This window comes from Palaemon carinicauda, chromosome 2, assembly GCF_036898095.1.
Source record: "Palaemon carinicauda isolate YSFRI2023 chromosome 2, ASM3689809v2, whole genome shotgun sequence".
NCBI classification, from domain to species: Eukaryota; Metazoa; Arthropoda; class Malacostraca; order Decapoda; family Palaemonidae; genus Palaemon; species Palaemon carinicauda.
This window is the reverse complement of record NC_090726.1, coordinates 202,271,726-202,288,826: the sequence shown is the minus strand read 5'-3', so window position 1 is coordinate 202,288,826 and position 17,101 is coordinate 202,271,726. Positions and strand designations below refer to the sequence as shown.

The 17,101-nt window shown below is 41.5% G+C and overlaps 1 protein-coding gene across 1 annotated transcript in view; it reads left to right on the top strand.

Moving 5' to 3' along the window:
* Positions 1-17,101, top strand: part of LOC137629680 (trafficking protein particle complex subunit 13) — a 63,409-nt gene that overhangs the window by 44,629 nt on the left and 1,679 nt on the right. The window contains exons 7-9 of the mRNA XM_068361237.1: positions 4,752-4,984; positions 6,291-6,391; positions 13,667-13,817. Coding sequence (XP_068217338.1) covers positions 4,752-4,984; positions 6,291-6,391; positions 13,667-13,817 — 485 coding nt within the window. The remainder of the gene's footprint in view (positions 1-4,751; positions 4,985-6,290; positions 6,392-13,666; positions 13,818-17,101) is intronic.

The window sequence follows — 17,101 nt, the reverse complement described above, 5'->3', positions numbered from 1 at the left end:
GACCAAAAGAGTTAGTGAACTTCATGGTCTCTCTTAAGACATTGCCTATTCAAGGGGATGGGGAGAGGTAATCCTCAGCTTCATCCCTGAGGTTATTGCAAAGACTCAAAATCTGTAGGTAGCATATCTTAGATTCGATTCCTTCTTGATTAAGAGTCTCCGTACTGTAACCGATGACCTAGATCAACTGTCAACTGTTACTATGCCCTGTGAGGAGTTTGAGGTATTACCTCAAAAGGACACCTGCAGCTCGCCCCCGAGTGTCAGCACTCTTCTTCAGCATGGGAAAGGTCCAGAGAAGGGTCACGAAGAACACCATCTCTGCTAGGATTCGCAAAGTCATTGACCTGGCAATGAATCCTGGTCCTCTTCTGTGTTGACCCAGAGCTCATGACATTAGAAGCATTGCAACATCCCTGTCGCTCAAATGAAACTACTCTGTGGCACAGGTACTACAAGCGGGAGTGTGGAAGCGTCAGACGACCTTCACCGTCCACTACCTTTAAGACATAACCCACAGGAACATGGAAAATTTTTTCATTGGTGCTGTGGTGGCTGCACAACAAGTGGTATAACACCTCAAGCTCCTTGATGGCAAGTAGCAGAGGGTTGAGGGCAAAAGTAACCAAGAGTTAGTCTGGTATTAATGTTTAAGAATGACTGGCTCTTTCTTTTCTTCATCCTCCACTCTCTTGAGGAATCAGCACCCAGGGTCCTCTGCAATACTGACCTCAACTATCTGCAGGTAAACCATTTTCTCTTGTGTAACCTCGTATTGTTTCAATACTTGTTGCTTCACCATACCCTAACGAGGTGGGTATTTGCTAATTTTTTGGTAACCTCAGAAGAATCCTATGACTTGAAAGACCTCTTACCGAAACAGTCGCATTGCTAGTACATATCACAATCTCACATCTTGTGTAAGCCGCGGACCATGCATAGCACGGTTTTAGTGAGGTGTAGGGTTTCCACCAGTTATGTCCCAAACACATAAAGGGGGAAACCCTGGGTCAAAACCAAAAAGCCTGTTGGCAAGGACTTCCACCCTCGTAAAGGGTAAGTCATTCCTGTAGCTGTTTATACAAATTGGCCTGCCAGCACCAGTCTCCCTTGAAGTCCTACCTCCGAGCAAAATGGGTGGTTAACCCTCGCTTAAAATCCAATGGCTCGTCTTCAGCTTCGCTGGAGTTAATACCCCTATAAGTAGCTACAGGTTTTTATTGTTAAGGAAAATACACATTACTTTTAAATTCTCATTAGATTTGACAATATTGTTTCTGATAAAAGTTTTATAAAAAAGATTTTATTTGAATTGAATTTTTTTTTTTTTTTTTTTTTACAATACTGTACAGGTATATGACCCTATTAACCCTGGATAGGTACGGTCCTCGGACACCCCTTTAAGGGTATACTCGGACGCGAACGACCCCGACGCCAAAAAAAATTCTTGAAAAATCAGTTTTTGCAGTAACCTCCTTTTTTCTTTTGCCAAAAAAACTTCAATGAATGCTCAAAACAACTGTATAGATAAATACTACTCATCTGCAGAAAAACTATTTATTATAAATATTTTAAAAAATTAAGTAGAAAAAAAAAAAGACCTGACATAAAAATTCATAAAAAAAAAGTTTATACATATATACACAAATCCTTTTAGGAATTGATTCTTGAATGTTTAGGACACATCTTGATGTATTTTGGATGAAGTCAGACCCATGGAGGTGAAGATCTGAAATGAGAAAAAAAGGGTAACTTTTTTTGGCCAAAAAAATTTGTCCAAATTTCATGAATTTTTTTGGGTACCCAAATGAAATAGGAAGTGGCTAATTTTTTTAGGGAATAAACATATGTTATTCTAAAATAGAAATATGTAAAAAAATCTTCATTATTTTGTAAATTACATTTATATCAGGGGCCATATCTAAAGGTAATTTTTTGAGTACTTAGAAATTCCGTAAAAAAATACATATATTTAATATATAATATGATATTTATGCAGGTAAAAATATACCAAAATATCACAAATTCTATAGGGAACAAGAATATATATAGATAGGGCAGCTTACGCTTCGGATATGTCCACAAAATGGCCGCCAACCACACTGACTCAGACTCCCTAATCTGCCACTTGAAATGTAGGAAGGGTATGTCAATTTCAAGGTGTTATTTACTAATCTAATTATTATTGGATATGCATAAAAATTGTATGGTGGGTTGCTGGATAATTGTCGATTATTTGACGACTATAAAATTAAAATTCTGACCCAAAAAAATTTTTTTGAAGGGAAATAAAATCGAAAAAAAAAATGTAAAACAATATTTTAGCTAAAAAAATTTGATGATATTCAATCAAAAAAAAAGTAAACAAAATTTTCCGACAAATAAACATCTAGAGGAATCATTACTCTGTGATAGTTCCTTAGTACGTAGTAATTTTGAAAGAATTGGGAAAAAACGAAAAAATGGCAATCACCGGAAAATCGAACACATACCTATATATACGCCATATCTGGCTAAAAAAAAGATAGGCATGGGTAGCCAGATCATCTAGAAACACTTTCCAACACTATAAAAATATAAGTTTTGCGACACTACTTGCCAATTCCTTACGGTAACATGACTAAGCAAAAAAATGCAAAACAAATAATAAGGGGCACTCGAGGAAAAATGGCTAACATTCTAATATACGGCATTTCAGAAAAAAAAAATTCAGCCACGTGCTAGGCAAACCATCAAGGCACATTTTCCGACAAATAAACATCTAAATGAATAATTACTCTGTGATAGTTCCTTAGTACGTAGTAATTTTGAAAGAAATGGGAAAAAACGAAAAAATGGCAATCACAGGAAAATCGAACACATACCTATATATACGCCATATCTGGCTAAAAAAAGAAGATAGGCATGGGTAGCCAGATCATCTAGAAACACTTTCCAACACTATAAAATTATAAGTTTTGCGACACTACTTGCCAATTCCTTACGGTAACATGACTAAGCAAAAAAATGCAAAACAAATAAAAAGGGGCACTCGTGGAAAAATGGCCATTCTAATATACGGCATTTCAGAAAAAAAAAATTTCAGCCACGTGCTAGGCAAACCATCAAGGCATATTTTCCGACAAATAAACATATAAATGAAATATTACTCTGTGATAGTTCCTTAGTACGTAGTAATTTTGAAAGAAATGGGAAAAAACGAAAAAATGGCAATCACAGGAAAATCGAACACATACTTATATATACGCCATATCTGGCTAAAAAAAAAATAGGCATGGGTAGCCAGATCATCTAGAAACACTTTCTAACACTATAAAAATATAAGTTTTGCGACACTACTTGCCAATTCCTTACGGTAACATGACTAAGCAAAAAAATGCAAAACAAATAATAAGGGGCACTCGCGGAAAAATATCCAACATTCTAATATACGGCATCTCAGATAAAAAAAAAGACATGCACGTGTTAGCACAACCATCAAGGCACACTTTCTAACACATAAACATGAAAAAAAAAATCAATAATATACGGCAATTCCTTACTACGTAGTAAATTTTTACAAATATTGAAAAAAAACAGAAATTGGCAACCGCAGTTAAATACCCAATATACCAATAACTACGTCGTATCTGACAAAAACAAAATCACGCATGGGTAGCCAGATCATCTAGACACACTTTCCAACACTAAAAAAGCAAAAGTTTTACGACACTATTTCGCAATATCTTACGGAAAAATGACTTGGCAAAAAAATGAAAAAAAATGAAAAAGGGACACTCGCGGTAAAATGCCCGACATTCTAATATACGACATCTCAGATAAAAAAAAAGACATGCACGTGTTAGCCCAACCATCAAGGCACACTTTCTAACACATAAACATGAAAAAAAAAATGAATAATATACGGCAATTCCTTACTACGTAGTAATTTTTACAAATATTGAAAAAAAACAGAAATTGGTAACCGCAGTTAAATACCCAATATACCAATAACTACGTCGTATCTAACAAAAACAAAGTCATGCATGGGTAGCCAGATCATCTAGACACACTTTCCAACACTAAACAAGCAAAAGTTTTACGACACTATTTGGCAATATCTTACGGAAAAATGACTTGGCAAAAAAATGAAAAAAAATGAAAAAGGGGCACTAGCGGTAAAATGGTCCTCGTGGTGATGAACGACATTTTAACTAAAAAAAAAAACATGCACATGGTAGCCAAACAATCCACCAAGACTTTCCACAACTGATAACCTATACAAGTTGCACCATTCTACGACAATTTCATAATACGTAATAACTTTGATAATTATGCAAACTACCCTAGAAGGGTAAACTCGGACGCGAACGACCCCGACGCGTCTCAGAAATCGGGGAAGGAGTACAGCTACAGCAATGCACATCTGGACACTACTAGAGCGTGTAGGGGAGACACCTCCTGCAGGTCGATCACCCACAAATTCAGTCACGGGGGTGAGTCACGTGAGAAAAACCTGTTTTTTTTTGACGCTCGGGGTCGCAAACGACCCACCGTACCTATCCAGGGTTAAGATCATTTTCATCTTCTGTAATCAGGAAAATATTATCTGCCAATTTAAAAAAAAAAATATATAAAGTATTCATTATACTGTAATTATAAGCTTCATGTACTATACAGTACTTCCTTGAAAAGGTATTTTATTAGTAAATACCAATTATTACAGATTTTTATGGTAAACAAAGACTAATGAATTAATATATCATTTCTAGTGACTCCCCTGAATCATTTGCCGCAAGATTCAAAATCATTGGTCTTCGGACAAATGAATGTCGTTAATCCTCACGACACAAGGCAATACCTGTACTGCCTGAAGCCAAAGCTTGAAGCCAAGAATAATCCAAGTGCCTTACGCCAAGCCACTGCAATAGGCAAGCTAGACATCGTGTGGCGAACTAACATGGGTGATCGGGGTCGACTCCAGACAAGCCAGTTGCAGAGAATGGTATGTTATAGATTATTTTTAATGGTTTTTTTTTTATATATATTATTATTAGTATTATTATTACTTGATAAGCTACAACCCTAGTTAGAAAAGCAGGATGGTATAAGCCCAGGGGCTCCAACAGGGAAAATAACCCAGTTAGGAAAGGAAATAAGGAAAAATAAGATATTCTAAGAACAGTAACATTGAAAAAATATCTCCTATATTAACTACAAAATCTTTTAACAAAACAAGAAGAGAAAAAAAGATAGAATATTAATAATATGGTTTAAGTTGTATTTCAAAAGCATTAATTGCAATAGCTTTATGTTTTCCCACTCAGTGATTTAAACTCTCAAAAGAGTAGAATCCACAATAGCATTTGGACGTCCATCCAACCCAATTCTTCAGTGGCAGACTGTTTGCATGTCTACCATCGTGAAGGTGCTTAGAAAACATATACTGAAGGTCCTAAACTTACAAACTTAATAGGTTCCAACATGCTGTTTGTCAGTCGAATTGTTTGTAAATCAATTTATTTTAAATTTTGTCCCAACCTGAATCCCATGCCTATTATTTCCAGCTACCAAAGTCAATATATAGTTGGGTTTCATATGGAATAAATATCCGGTTATTACAAATGTCATTCTGCTTACTGTTTTAAATGATATAATATTGCTTTATCACAATATTTCTTCATCTTACCTTTGTCTTACCTTTGAGGTGGTTTGGCCATGTTGAGAGAATGGAAAATGGCTGTCTGCTAAAGGTGGTGATGAATGCAAGAGTAGATGGGAGAAGTACAAGAGGAAGGCCAAGGTTTGGGTGGATGGATGGAGTGAAGGAAGCTCTGGGTGATAGGAGGATAGATGTGAGAGAGGCAAGAGAGTGTGCTAGAAATAGGAATGAATGGCGAGCGATTGTGACGCAGTTCCGGTAGGCCCTGCTGCTTCCTCCGGTGCCTTAGATGACTGCGGAGGTAGCAGCAGTAGGGGATTCAACATTATGAAGCTCCATCTGTGGTGGATAATGTGGGAGGGTGGGCTGTGACACCCTAGCAGTACCAGCTGAACTCGGTTGAGTCCCTTGTCAGGCTGGGAGGAACGTACAGAGGAGAGGTTCCCTTTTTTGTTTCATTTGTTGATGTCGGCTACCCCCCAAAATTGGGGGAAGTGCCTTGGTATATGTATGTATGTACCTTTGTCATTTTCAGTTGGATCTGTATTTGTATCTTTGAATGTTTGCAAGTTGGAGACCTTCTGTAGTTACTAGTATTGTACGTTCATTAGTTCTGTGAACCTCACCTAACTAAGAATTGTTATTGTAGGCACCTCAGTATGGAGATGTGAGAGTAACTGTTGAAAAAATTCCCAGCATGGTTCGCCTTGAAGAGCAGTTTGATGTTGGATTATCGATCACCAATATATGGTAAGCATATTTTAATTCCTTCATACGCAGTATAGTTCTGTGGATTTATTTGATTAAATAATGAAACCAAGATGTTTTTTTAAATTTAGAAATACTCTTAGGCAGGGCATTAAGGGATTTGTAAATGTAAAGGAATTGAACCAGAATGAATTGTATCAAGTGATTTATAGAATCTCTCTTTTAACGAACATTTACAGGCTCTTGTAGAAAAGACATTTTTCAATATTAAACTTACCCGATAATCATGTAGCTGTCAACTCCGTTGCCCGACAGAATTCTATGGAGGGATACGCCAGCTATCACAATACTAGAAGGGGGTGTACTCACCAGCGCCACCTGTGGCCAGGTACTACAGTACTTCTTGTTGACACCTCCTCAATTTTTCCTCTGTCGTGCTTCCGGCAAGACGTTCTGGGATACGCTTATGATCTTGGAGTATTTTCACGGCTTTTGGTGAAGTATTTCTCTCAGATTTCGGCTGTCGCTTTACTGGAAAACTTCTATATTAGCTTAGATAGCTATTATTTAGTCCTGATTAACGGTTAACGATCTTTTTGCTTGATTTGGAATCCCCACTTGGCTAACTCTTTTGATTCAAGATGTCTGACATTTCACAAGCCCCACCCCATAGCCGATGTAGGTCTTGTAATAGGCGTATTCCGAAGGCCTCGGTAGATCCTCACACCGCTTGTTCTGACTGTAGGGAAAGGCCCTGTCAGTTAGAAGATCGATGTGAGGAATGCGCCAGACTTTCGGAACTTGATTTTGTCCGATTTCTTAAGTATTCAACCAAGTTAGAGAGAGAGAGAGTTAGGAGGAGTTCTTCTCGCTCTTCACTTTTTTCCTCACCTCATGATCCCCTACCTTTTCCTCCCCCTGTAGTGGCTACCCCCGAACCTACTATTTGCCCTCAGCCTGATATGTCTGTTGTTTTGCGTGCCATTCAGGCTTTAGGTGACAAAGTAGAGTCAGTGGTTAGTGATCATAAGTCTCTTATGGCCGAAGTCAAGGAACTTAAGGTCAAGAGTGCAGTGGGTGGTATTAGTGCCAGTGCTGTGACGAGTGCTAGTGTCAGTGCAGTGCCAAGTGCTAGTGTCAGTGTCAGTGTGGTGCGTGAGGGTACTTCTGTGCGTGCCAGTCGTCCTCCCAGTCCGGGACCTCTTGCAAGCTCCCAAGCCCAGGGGAGAAGCAATGTCGAAGGGCAAAAGGGTTCGGCAGGCCTTGATCGGCGCACAGAAGTATCCTCGGTGGTTGCGGGCGTGTCTTCCAGAGACCGTCACTCCCACCTGCAGACGATTGAGCCCGTCTTTTACTCGTCTGCTGAAGAATTGTCAGGGAAGAAACGTTGGACTCAGGTCTCAAGACCACTCAAACGCAGAGTCCAGACCTCAAGAGCTCAACCTGGCTGCAGTCATTGGATCAGCTCTGACTCGCCGCAGTCATCAGTTGAATGCACTCCTCCTAAGAGGAGTAAGGTGCTGCCGCAACAGATCTCTGCTGTTAAGGCTTTACCTCAGCAGACCTTAGTGTCTGCCGACCCCAAGTTGACTTTACTGCAGTCCATGCAGTCACAACTTGCGGTCTTGATGCGTGAGTGTCAGGCTGAGAAGGTTACACCTCCTCCTGCGATCGCTCCGCCTAACCGCAGTACTGCCTGCCAGGCGTACGATGTTGAGGCTCCTCAGGATACCTTACCACGTTCTGAGTTGACTGTTTTCAGTGGTGTGCAGCTCCCTCCGCCTTCCTTAAGGCAACCTCAGCAATGGGAACAGGAAGCTTATACCTTACTTCCTCCGCTTCCTCTTGCAGTTCCACCAGTGAGGCAACACTCTCTTGAGGTACAACAACCTCTCCCATCCATGAGTCAGACTCCTCAGCTCTCGCTGCAGCGACCTCAACCCTCCTCAAGGCAAGCACCTCAACACCTTAGCCTTGCGCCTCAGGAACCTCAACTCGCGAGACAATTACTGCGTTCTGCGCAGCCACTACCTCATCGCTCACAGCTCACACCTCAGGAACCTCAACTCGTTCCTCAGGAACCTGCTACTGCGCATCCACCAACCACACAGCAAGCGCAACTCTTGAGTTCAGACACTCATGCCAGGAGTCAGCCCCCTCCACCCATGCGCCTACCTTCTGCTACTTCTTTTGATCAGCCTTTGCAGCCTGAGCCTCAGGTGTTCCCTCAACAGAGACTTGAGGAGGAAACCACAAGTATTTTTGTTCCAGCTCTTGCTGATTCTGCTGTTCAGCATACCTTACCTATCTCTTCGCTACACTCTGGTGATGAGGTTTCTGATGATGAGGCTGCACACCTGGATCCCTCATCAGACGTGGATGAATCCAAGTCTTCTCCGCCTCCTATTGACTTTCGTAAGGTCTTGGCTCTTTTTAGAGAGGTATACCCAGACCACTTTGTCTCTGCTATTCCCCGCTCTCCGCCATCTGAGTTTTCGCTGGGCATGCAGCCAGCTAAGTCTACGTATACTAAGCTCGTCTTAGCAAGGTCCTCTAAGAGAGCGTTAAGGATCTTAGGGGAGTGGTTGCAGTCTAAGCAACAACTTGGAAAGACTTCCTTCATGTTTCCTCCGACTAAGCTCACTTCTAAAGCGGGCGTTTGGTATGCCACAGGAGAGGAACCAGGCTTGGGAGTACCTGCCTCTGCCCAGGCTGACTTCTCAAGTCTGGTAGACTCTCCTCGTAGAACAGCAATGAGGCGCTCTAAGGTTTGCTGGACCTTCTCAGACCTTGATCACTTTCTGAAGGGTGTTTTTAGAGCATTTGAGATGTTCAATTTCCTAGACTGGTGCCTGGGGGCCCTTAGCAAGAAGACCTCCCCTGCGGACAAGGACTCTGCCATGCTCTTGATGTCCTGCATGGATAAGGCCATTAGGGATGGATCTGGCGAGCTTGCATCGATGTTTGTGTCAGGGGTTCTTAAGAAAAGGGAGCAGCTTTGTACCTTCCTTTCCTCCAGCATCACACCTTGTCAAAGGTCTCAACTCCTTTTCGCTCCGCTCTCGAAGTTCCTTTTTCCCGAAGAGCTTGTTAAGGACTTGTCTGCGGCCCTGATACAAAAGGACACCCATGATCTTGTGGCCTCATCGGCTCGTAAGACTAAGGTTGCTACCTCAGTCCCCAGGACTTATCGCACCCCAGTGGCTGATACTCCTGCTACGAGGTTTATTCCGCCCTTTCGTGGTAGAGCCCCCAGCCGAGGAAGCTCCCGTCCAGACTCTTCCAGGAGCAAGTCTAGGAAAGGTTCCAAGGCTTCTAAATGAAAAAACTGACTCTCATCATCTCCAGACAGCAGTAGGAGCCAGACTCAAGATCTTCTGGCAAGCCTGGGAAAAGAGAGGTGCAGACGCCCAGTCTGTCAGTTGGCTGAGGGAGGGTTACAGGATACCATTCTGCCGCAAACCCCCTCTGACCACATCTCCCATCAACCTCTCTCCCAACTACAAAGAAAAGGACAAGAGGCTAGCGTTGCACCAGGAGGTGTCGCTCCTTTTACAGAAGAAGGCAGTGGTTATAGTCCGGGACCATCAATCCCCGGGCTTCTACAACCGTCTTTTTCTGGTGGCCAAGAAGACAGGAGGTTGGAGACCGGTGCTGGACGTCAGCGCGCTCAATGCTTATGTCACCAAGCAGACGTTCACTATGGAGACGACGAAGTCGGTCCTAGCAGCGGTCAGGCAGGAGGACTGGATGGTCTCGTTGGACCTGAAAGATGCTTACTTTCACGTTCCTATTCATCCAGACTCCCAACCTTTCCTGAGATTCGTTTTTGGAAAGGTTGTCTACCAATTCCAAGCCCTGTGTTTTGGCCTAAGCACAGCTCCTATGGTGTTTACGCATCTGATGAGGAATATAGCAAAATTCCTCCACTTATCGGACATCAGAGCCTCCCTTTACTTAGACGACTGGCTGTTGAGAGCCTCCACGAGTCGTCGCTGTCTGGAGAGTCTCAACTGGACTTTGGACTTAATCAAAGAACTGGGTCTGTTAGTCAACCTAGAAAAGTCTCAGCTCATTCCCTCCCAATCCATTGTGTACCTGGGAATGGAGATTCGGAGTCAGGATTTTCGGGCTTTTCCATCGGCCCCAAGGATAAGCCAAGCCCTAGATTGCATCATGAGCATGCTGAAGAGGAGCAGTTGCTCGGTGAGACAGTGGATGAGTCTCACAGGGACCCTTTCATCGCTGGCCCTGTTCGTCGAGCTAGGGAGACTCCACCTCCGCCCTCTTCAATTCCATCTTGCAGCTCATTGGGACAAGGGTTTGACTCTCGAAGCAGTCTCTATCCCAGTCACCAAAGAGATGAAGACCACTCTCTTGTGGTGGAAGACCAATCTCCTTCTCAAGGAGGGCCTATCGTTGGCTATTCAGACCCCCAATCTTCATCTCTTCTCGGATGCATCGGACTCGGGCTGGGGCGCGACCTTGAACGGACAGGAGTGCTCGGGAACGTGGAACGAGGAACAGGGAACGCTCCACATCAACTGCAAGGAGCTACTAGCAGTTCATTTAGCCCTGTTGAACTTCAAGTCCCTCCTGCTAGGCAAGGTGGTGGAGGTGAACTCCGACAACACCACAGCCTTGGCTTACATCTCCAAGCAAGGAGGGACCCATTCGAGGAGCCTATACGAGATCGCAAGGGACCTCCTCATTTGGTCAAGAAGTCAAAACCTCACTTTAGTCACGAGGTTCATTCAGGGCAACATGAACGTCTCAGCAGATCGCCTAAGCAGAAGGGATCAGGTCATTCCCACGGAATGGACCCTCCACAAGAGCGTGTGCAACAGACTTTGGACCTTGTGGGGTCAGCCTACCATAGATCTGTTTGCCACCTCCATGACCAAGAGACTTCCGTTGTACTGTTCCCCGGTTCCAGACCCAGCAGCAGTTCATGTGGATGCTTTTCTGCTGAACTGGTCCCATCTCGACCTTTACGCATTTCCACCGTTCAAGATAATAAACAAAGTCCTTCAGAAGTTCATCTCGCACGAAGGGACACGGCTGACGCTGGTTGCTCCCCTTTGGCCTGCAAGAGAATGGTTCACAGAGGTACTTCAATGGCTGGTCGACGTCCCCAGGACTCTCCCTCTAAGAGTGGACCTTCTACGTCAACCTCACGTAGACAGGTTGCACCCAAACCTCCACGCTCTTCGGCTGACTGCCTTCAGACTGTCGAAAGATTCGCTAGAGCTAGAGGCTTTTCGAAGGAGGCAGCCAGTGCGATTGCCAGAGCAAGGAGGGTTTCCACTCGTAGAGTCTACCAATCTAAGTGGGAAGTCTTCCGGAGCTGGTGTAGAGCCAATGCAGTATCCTCTACCAATACCTCTGTGACCCAAATAGCTGACTTCCTATTACATCTTAGGAATGAGAGATCCCTTTCAGCCCCTACGATTAAAGGGTACAGGAGTATGTTGGCTTCAGTTCTCCGCCACAGAGGTTTGGACCTTTCTTCCAACAAGGACCTTCAAGACATCCTTAAGTCTTTTGAGACTTCTAAAGAGCGTCGTCTACCCACTCCAGGCTGGAACCTAGACGTAGTCTTAAGGTTCCTTATGTCACCTAGGTTCGAACCTCTCCAGTCAGCTTCCTTCAAGGACCTTACCCTCAAGACTCTTTTTCTCGTCTGCCTTGCAACAGCGAAAAGAGTCAGTGAGGTTCATGCCTTCAGCAAGAACATTGGTTTCACGACCGAATCTGCAACATGTTCTTTACAGCTCGGATTCTTAGCTAAGAATGAACTTCCTTCACGTCCTTGGCCTAGATCGTTTGAAATACCTAGCCTCTCCAACATGGTAGGTAACGAGCTAGAAAGAGTTCTTTGCCCTGTCAGAGCTCTCAAATTTTATCTTAATAGGTCAAAACCTATTCGAGGACAGTCAGAAGCCTTATGGTGTGCCATCAAGAAACCTTCGAGGCCCATGTCCAAGAATGGGGTTTCGTATTATATAAGGCTTCTGATTAGAGAAGCCCATTCTCACTTAAAGGAGGAAGACCTTGCTTTGCTGAAGGTAAGGACCCACGAAGTAAGAGCCGTAGCTACTTCGATGGCCTTTAATAAAAACCGTTCTCTGCAGAGCATAATGGATGCAACCTATTGGAGGAGCAAGTCAGTGTTTGCATCATTTTATCTTAAAGATGTCCAGTCTCTTTACGAGAACTGCTACACCCTGGGACCATTCGTAGCAGCGAGTGCAGTAGTAGGTGAGGGCTCAGCCACTACATTCCCTTAATCCCATAACCTTTTTTAACCTTTCTCTTGAATACTTTTATTGTTGTTTTTATGGTTGTTACGGTAGGCTAAGAAGCCTTCCGCATCCTTTTGATTTGGCGGGTGGTCAATTCATTCTTGAGAAGCGCCTGGGTTAGAGGTTGTGTAGAGGTCCTTTAGTAGGGGTTGCAGCCCTATATACTTTAGCACCTTTGAGTTGATTCAGCCTCCAAGAGGAACGCTGTGCTCAGTAAGGAAGACGAACTTAAAAAAGAGGCAGAGTAACGGTTCAAGTCGACTTCCTTACCAGGTACTTATTATTTCATTGTTATTTGAGATAACTGTTATATGAAATATGGGATACTTAGCTATCCTTTAATCTTGTACACTGGTTTTCACCCACCCCCCTGGGTGTGAATCAGCTACATGATTATCGGGTAAGTTTAATATTGAAAAATGTTATTTTTATTAGTAAAATAAATTTTTTAATATACTTACCCGATAATCATGATTTAATTGACCCTCCCTTCCTCCCCATAGAGAACCAGTGGACCGAGGAAAAATTGAGGAGATGTCAACAAGAAGTACTGTAGTACCTGGCCACAGGTGGCGCTGGTGAGTACACCCCCTTCTAGTATTGTGATAGCTGGCGTATCCCTCCATAGAATTCTGTCGGGCAACGGAGTTGACAGCTACATGATTATCGGGTAAGTATATTCAAAAATTTATTTTACTAATAAAAATAACATTTTCAACTATTAAGATTTTATGTATTGCAAATTTGGAATTCAGAGAGCATCATAATCTATTTCATCATCATTTTCTCCTCCCACGTGTATTGACACAAAGGGCCTTAGTTAGATTTCGCCAGTCGTCTCTTATCTTGAGCTTTTAATTCAATACTTTTCCATTCATCATCTCCTACTTTGCGCTTCGTAGTCCTCTGCCATGTAGGCCTGGGGCTTCCAACTCTTCTAGTGCCTCTTCTATTTACAATACCCTATTTAATATACAGTAATTACATATTTTAACCCTTGGGTTTTTTTCAGTGAGCGTGTTTTGGAGCTGAATCTAGACTTTCTTAGTGGCGGAGGAGGATCCGAATGGAGTGGAGTCAGCAGTCGCAGTTTACCTCCTTTGCAGCCAGGAGAGAGCACACAGCTCACTCTTCATATCGTGCCGTTGCAGACTGGATTACAAGTAACTTATTTCATAATTAATTTAGTTTAAATTTATGCTTTGATGTGAACTCTGATAAGATTATCTGAGGTACATTATTATTATTGTTGTTATTATTACTTGCTAAGCTACAACTCTAGTTGGAAACGCAGGATGTTATAAGCCCAAGGGCTCCAATAGGGAAAAATATCCCAATGAGAAAAGGAAGTAAGGAAGTAAATAAATATAAGAGAAGTAGTGAACAATCAATATCAAATATTTTACGAACAGTAAAAACATTAAAATAAATCTTTCATATATAAACTATAAAAATTTAAAAAAAAAACAAGAAGGAAAATAAGATAAAATAGTATGCTCGAGTGTACAGTACTGTACTCTCAAGCAAGAGAACTCTACCCCAAGGCAGTGGAAAATCATGATACAGAGACTAGCATTACCCAAGACTAGAGAACAATGGTATGATTTTGTAGTGTCCTTCTCCTAGAAGAGCTGCTTACCATAGGTAAAGTGTCTCTCTTCTACCCTTACCAAGAGTTAAGTAGCCACTGAAAAATTACAGTGCAGTAGTTAGCCCCTTGAGTGAAAAAGAATTGTTTGGTAATCTCAGTGTTGTCAGGTGTATGAGGACAGATGAGAATGTGTAAAGAATAGGCTAGACTATTCGGTGTATGTGTAGGCAAAAGAAAAATGAGCCGTAACCAGAGAGGAATCCAATGTCTGGCATGGTAATTACAAGCCTAGTGCTCGTATTGGTGTAATTAATAGGGAATCCAATGTCTGGCATGGTAATTACAAGCCTAGTGCTCGTATTGGTGTAATTAATAGGGAATCCAATGTCTGGCATGGTAATTACAAGCCTAGTGCTCGTATTGGTGTAATTAATAGGGAATCCAATGTCTGGCATGGTAATTACAAGCCTAGTGCTCGTATTGGTGTAATTAATAGGGAATCCAATGTCTGGCATGGTAATTACAAGCCTAGTGCTCGTATTGGTGTAATTACCTATTAAAATGTGGCAAACATATAAATGAAGTTCTTTTAGAGGTACATTTTACATTTTACAGTGTACCTTTTGTGGCATACTGTTGATATTTTCCATTTGTTTATTGTAAATTTAACAAAACTACTTGGTCATACTTTTAGGCTTTCAGCAACTTAATAAGAGACTATTTAGAAATAAAAACCAAAAATCTATGTCAAAGGGCACTTCAAAGAATCGATTTTGCTATCTGCTGTGTGCCTTGTAAGGCCAAATGTAAGTTGTACCTCTTTATGAGATGTAGATAATTGGATATATACATTTAGGCCAAGTGACCTGGGACTGGGATCTGAAGAGCGCTGTTTAACACTGACGGAAACTCGTACAGTTTTACCATGAAATAAAAGTTAAAATGAGCTTTGACATCAAGATGAAAAAAAAAAAAAAATTAGCAGAAATGGAGGTACAACCAGAGGCTAAGAAATTTAATTACATTGTAATATTCATATTTGGGATAACAATTTATAGATCTTATCCAAAACGAAGTAGGAAAATTGAGATATCCAAGTCGTCTTTAGATGATTCAGAATAATAATCAACATCATAGCTCACCTTAAGTAACTTATTTAGATATCTTTCAGAAATAAGATGCTTAAAGACTAAACGTATACCTCATTTGATCATGCTTTATCCTTATCTTTTTTATCGGAAGGATTTCCTGAGACAATACCACTCTGTTGTTCAATTGTTTATTTACTTAATACGGGAACTGGTGTTCATTTGTTTAAAGGGACTCGTTTTAGCAGTTTAGGTACTAATTCTTACATATACCTTGTAAGAGAGAAACCTGTGATGAGCTAGTGGCCGAGTTTGTAAACAAACTACGCACATAGCCATTTAAACAGGAAGCAACCGAACAGTTTTAGCCAAACCTTTAATAGATTAATTGAAAAAAAAAGATATTTTGGTCAAAGGTAATCATACAATTTCCAATATCAACATATGTAATAAGAGGTTTGTTTGCTTCATTGAGAGGAGTGATATAATCTAGACTACCATCTCAGTGCACATAGGAAATTAGCTGTTGTTTAGAGGCTCTTACTTTAGCAAGAGGATGGATTTAATGATCCAGGCTGCCATCTCAGGTCTTTTGCCTATTAACCTAGACATAAAACTACCATTACATTGGGTTTTTGTTGTGTCCCTTCAGCTAAGAGATCCACCCTCGCCTTGTACTTTACTAATGTTCTCTGTTTTTACTTCTTTGCTTCCATTTCTTTAATCCAACCTCTTCTAGCATTTTTACTATATAACTGCAGTCTCCAATTGCACCTTAGTGATGAATGTTCTCCCTAATTCCATAACAATCATGCAAAGGGTATTATATTAAATGTTAGTACAGTCAGCCTTCTATCTTTGTTAAGCAACAAAGATACCCACAAAGAGTGAAAAATAGCATACAGTACTGTAATATTGGTTCCTTAGGGTGAATCATCTCATAACCCTCCCTCCAAAACAAATTACTACACCACTGCCTACACATGGTCAACTAACACCCTAAATAACTCGCTGTACTACACAACTTACTGTTTACAAAGAAGTTCTGCACAGCAAAATCTCGTGACGCATGATGCAGTCCTTAAGGCGCAATAGTAGCTTTCAGTATCGAACATAAAGTGTGCAACATAGGTACACAGTATGTAATAAATCCTCGCATAACAGATACATAACTTAATACATATCAAGAACTTGGCACCTCTCTATAAGTCACAACCTTCCTCTGCCGCTTAGTAGTAGCTTGAGAAGGTTAAGCAGCTCTCTTAGGAGCCATGGCATGAGTAAAGAAAGAGCACTTGTTGCTTGACAAACACTTGTAGAAGATGCTTCCATGATTTAAGACCCTGCAGAGTGAGAGAGAGTCGGCCAGAGAAGTCGTGTCGTGCAGGAGGGAAACCGCTAAGGCCGGGTGCAAAGCAACGCGGGTGATTTCAAACATTGGGCTGTGTGCAGCAAGCCTAACCACGAGGATCCGTAAAAAATCAAAATTTTATTTAAAATATTACATGGCTATTAATATATGGAATATCAAAACCGCAATGATGGAAAGTTGTACAAAATTGTGAATTTAAGATTAACATGTTACTTGAAAGTTAACAATGCACTAACAGAAATCTGTAATAATTGCCATTCTTTTTAACATCCAAGAGAATTAGGACAGCAATGGGAAATGTGTTTTGGAGGATATCTGGTTTTACCAAGACATGGTGTAATTTCTCTCATATTTCACCTCTTTTCCTTATCTTCTTTGACTGTGTGCCAACAACTT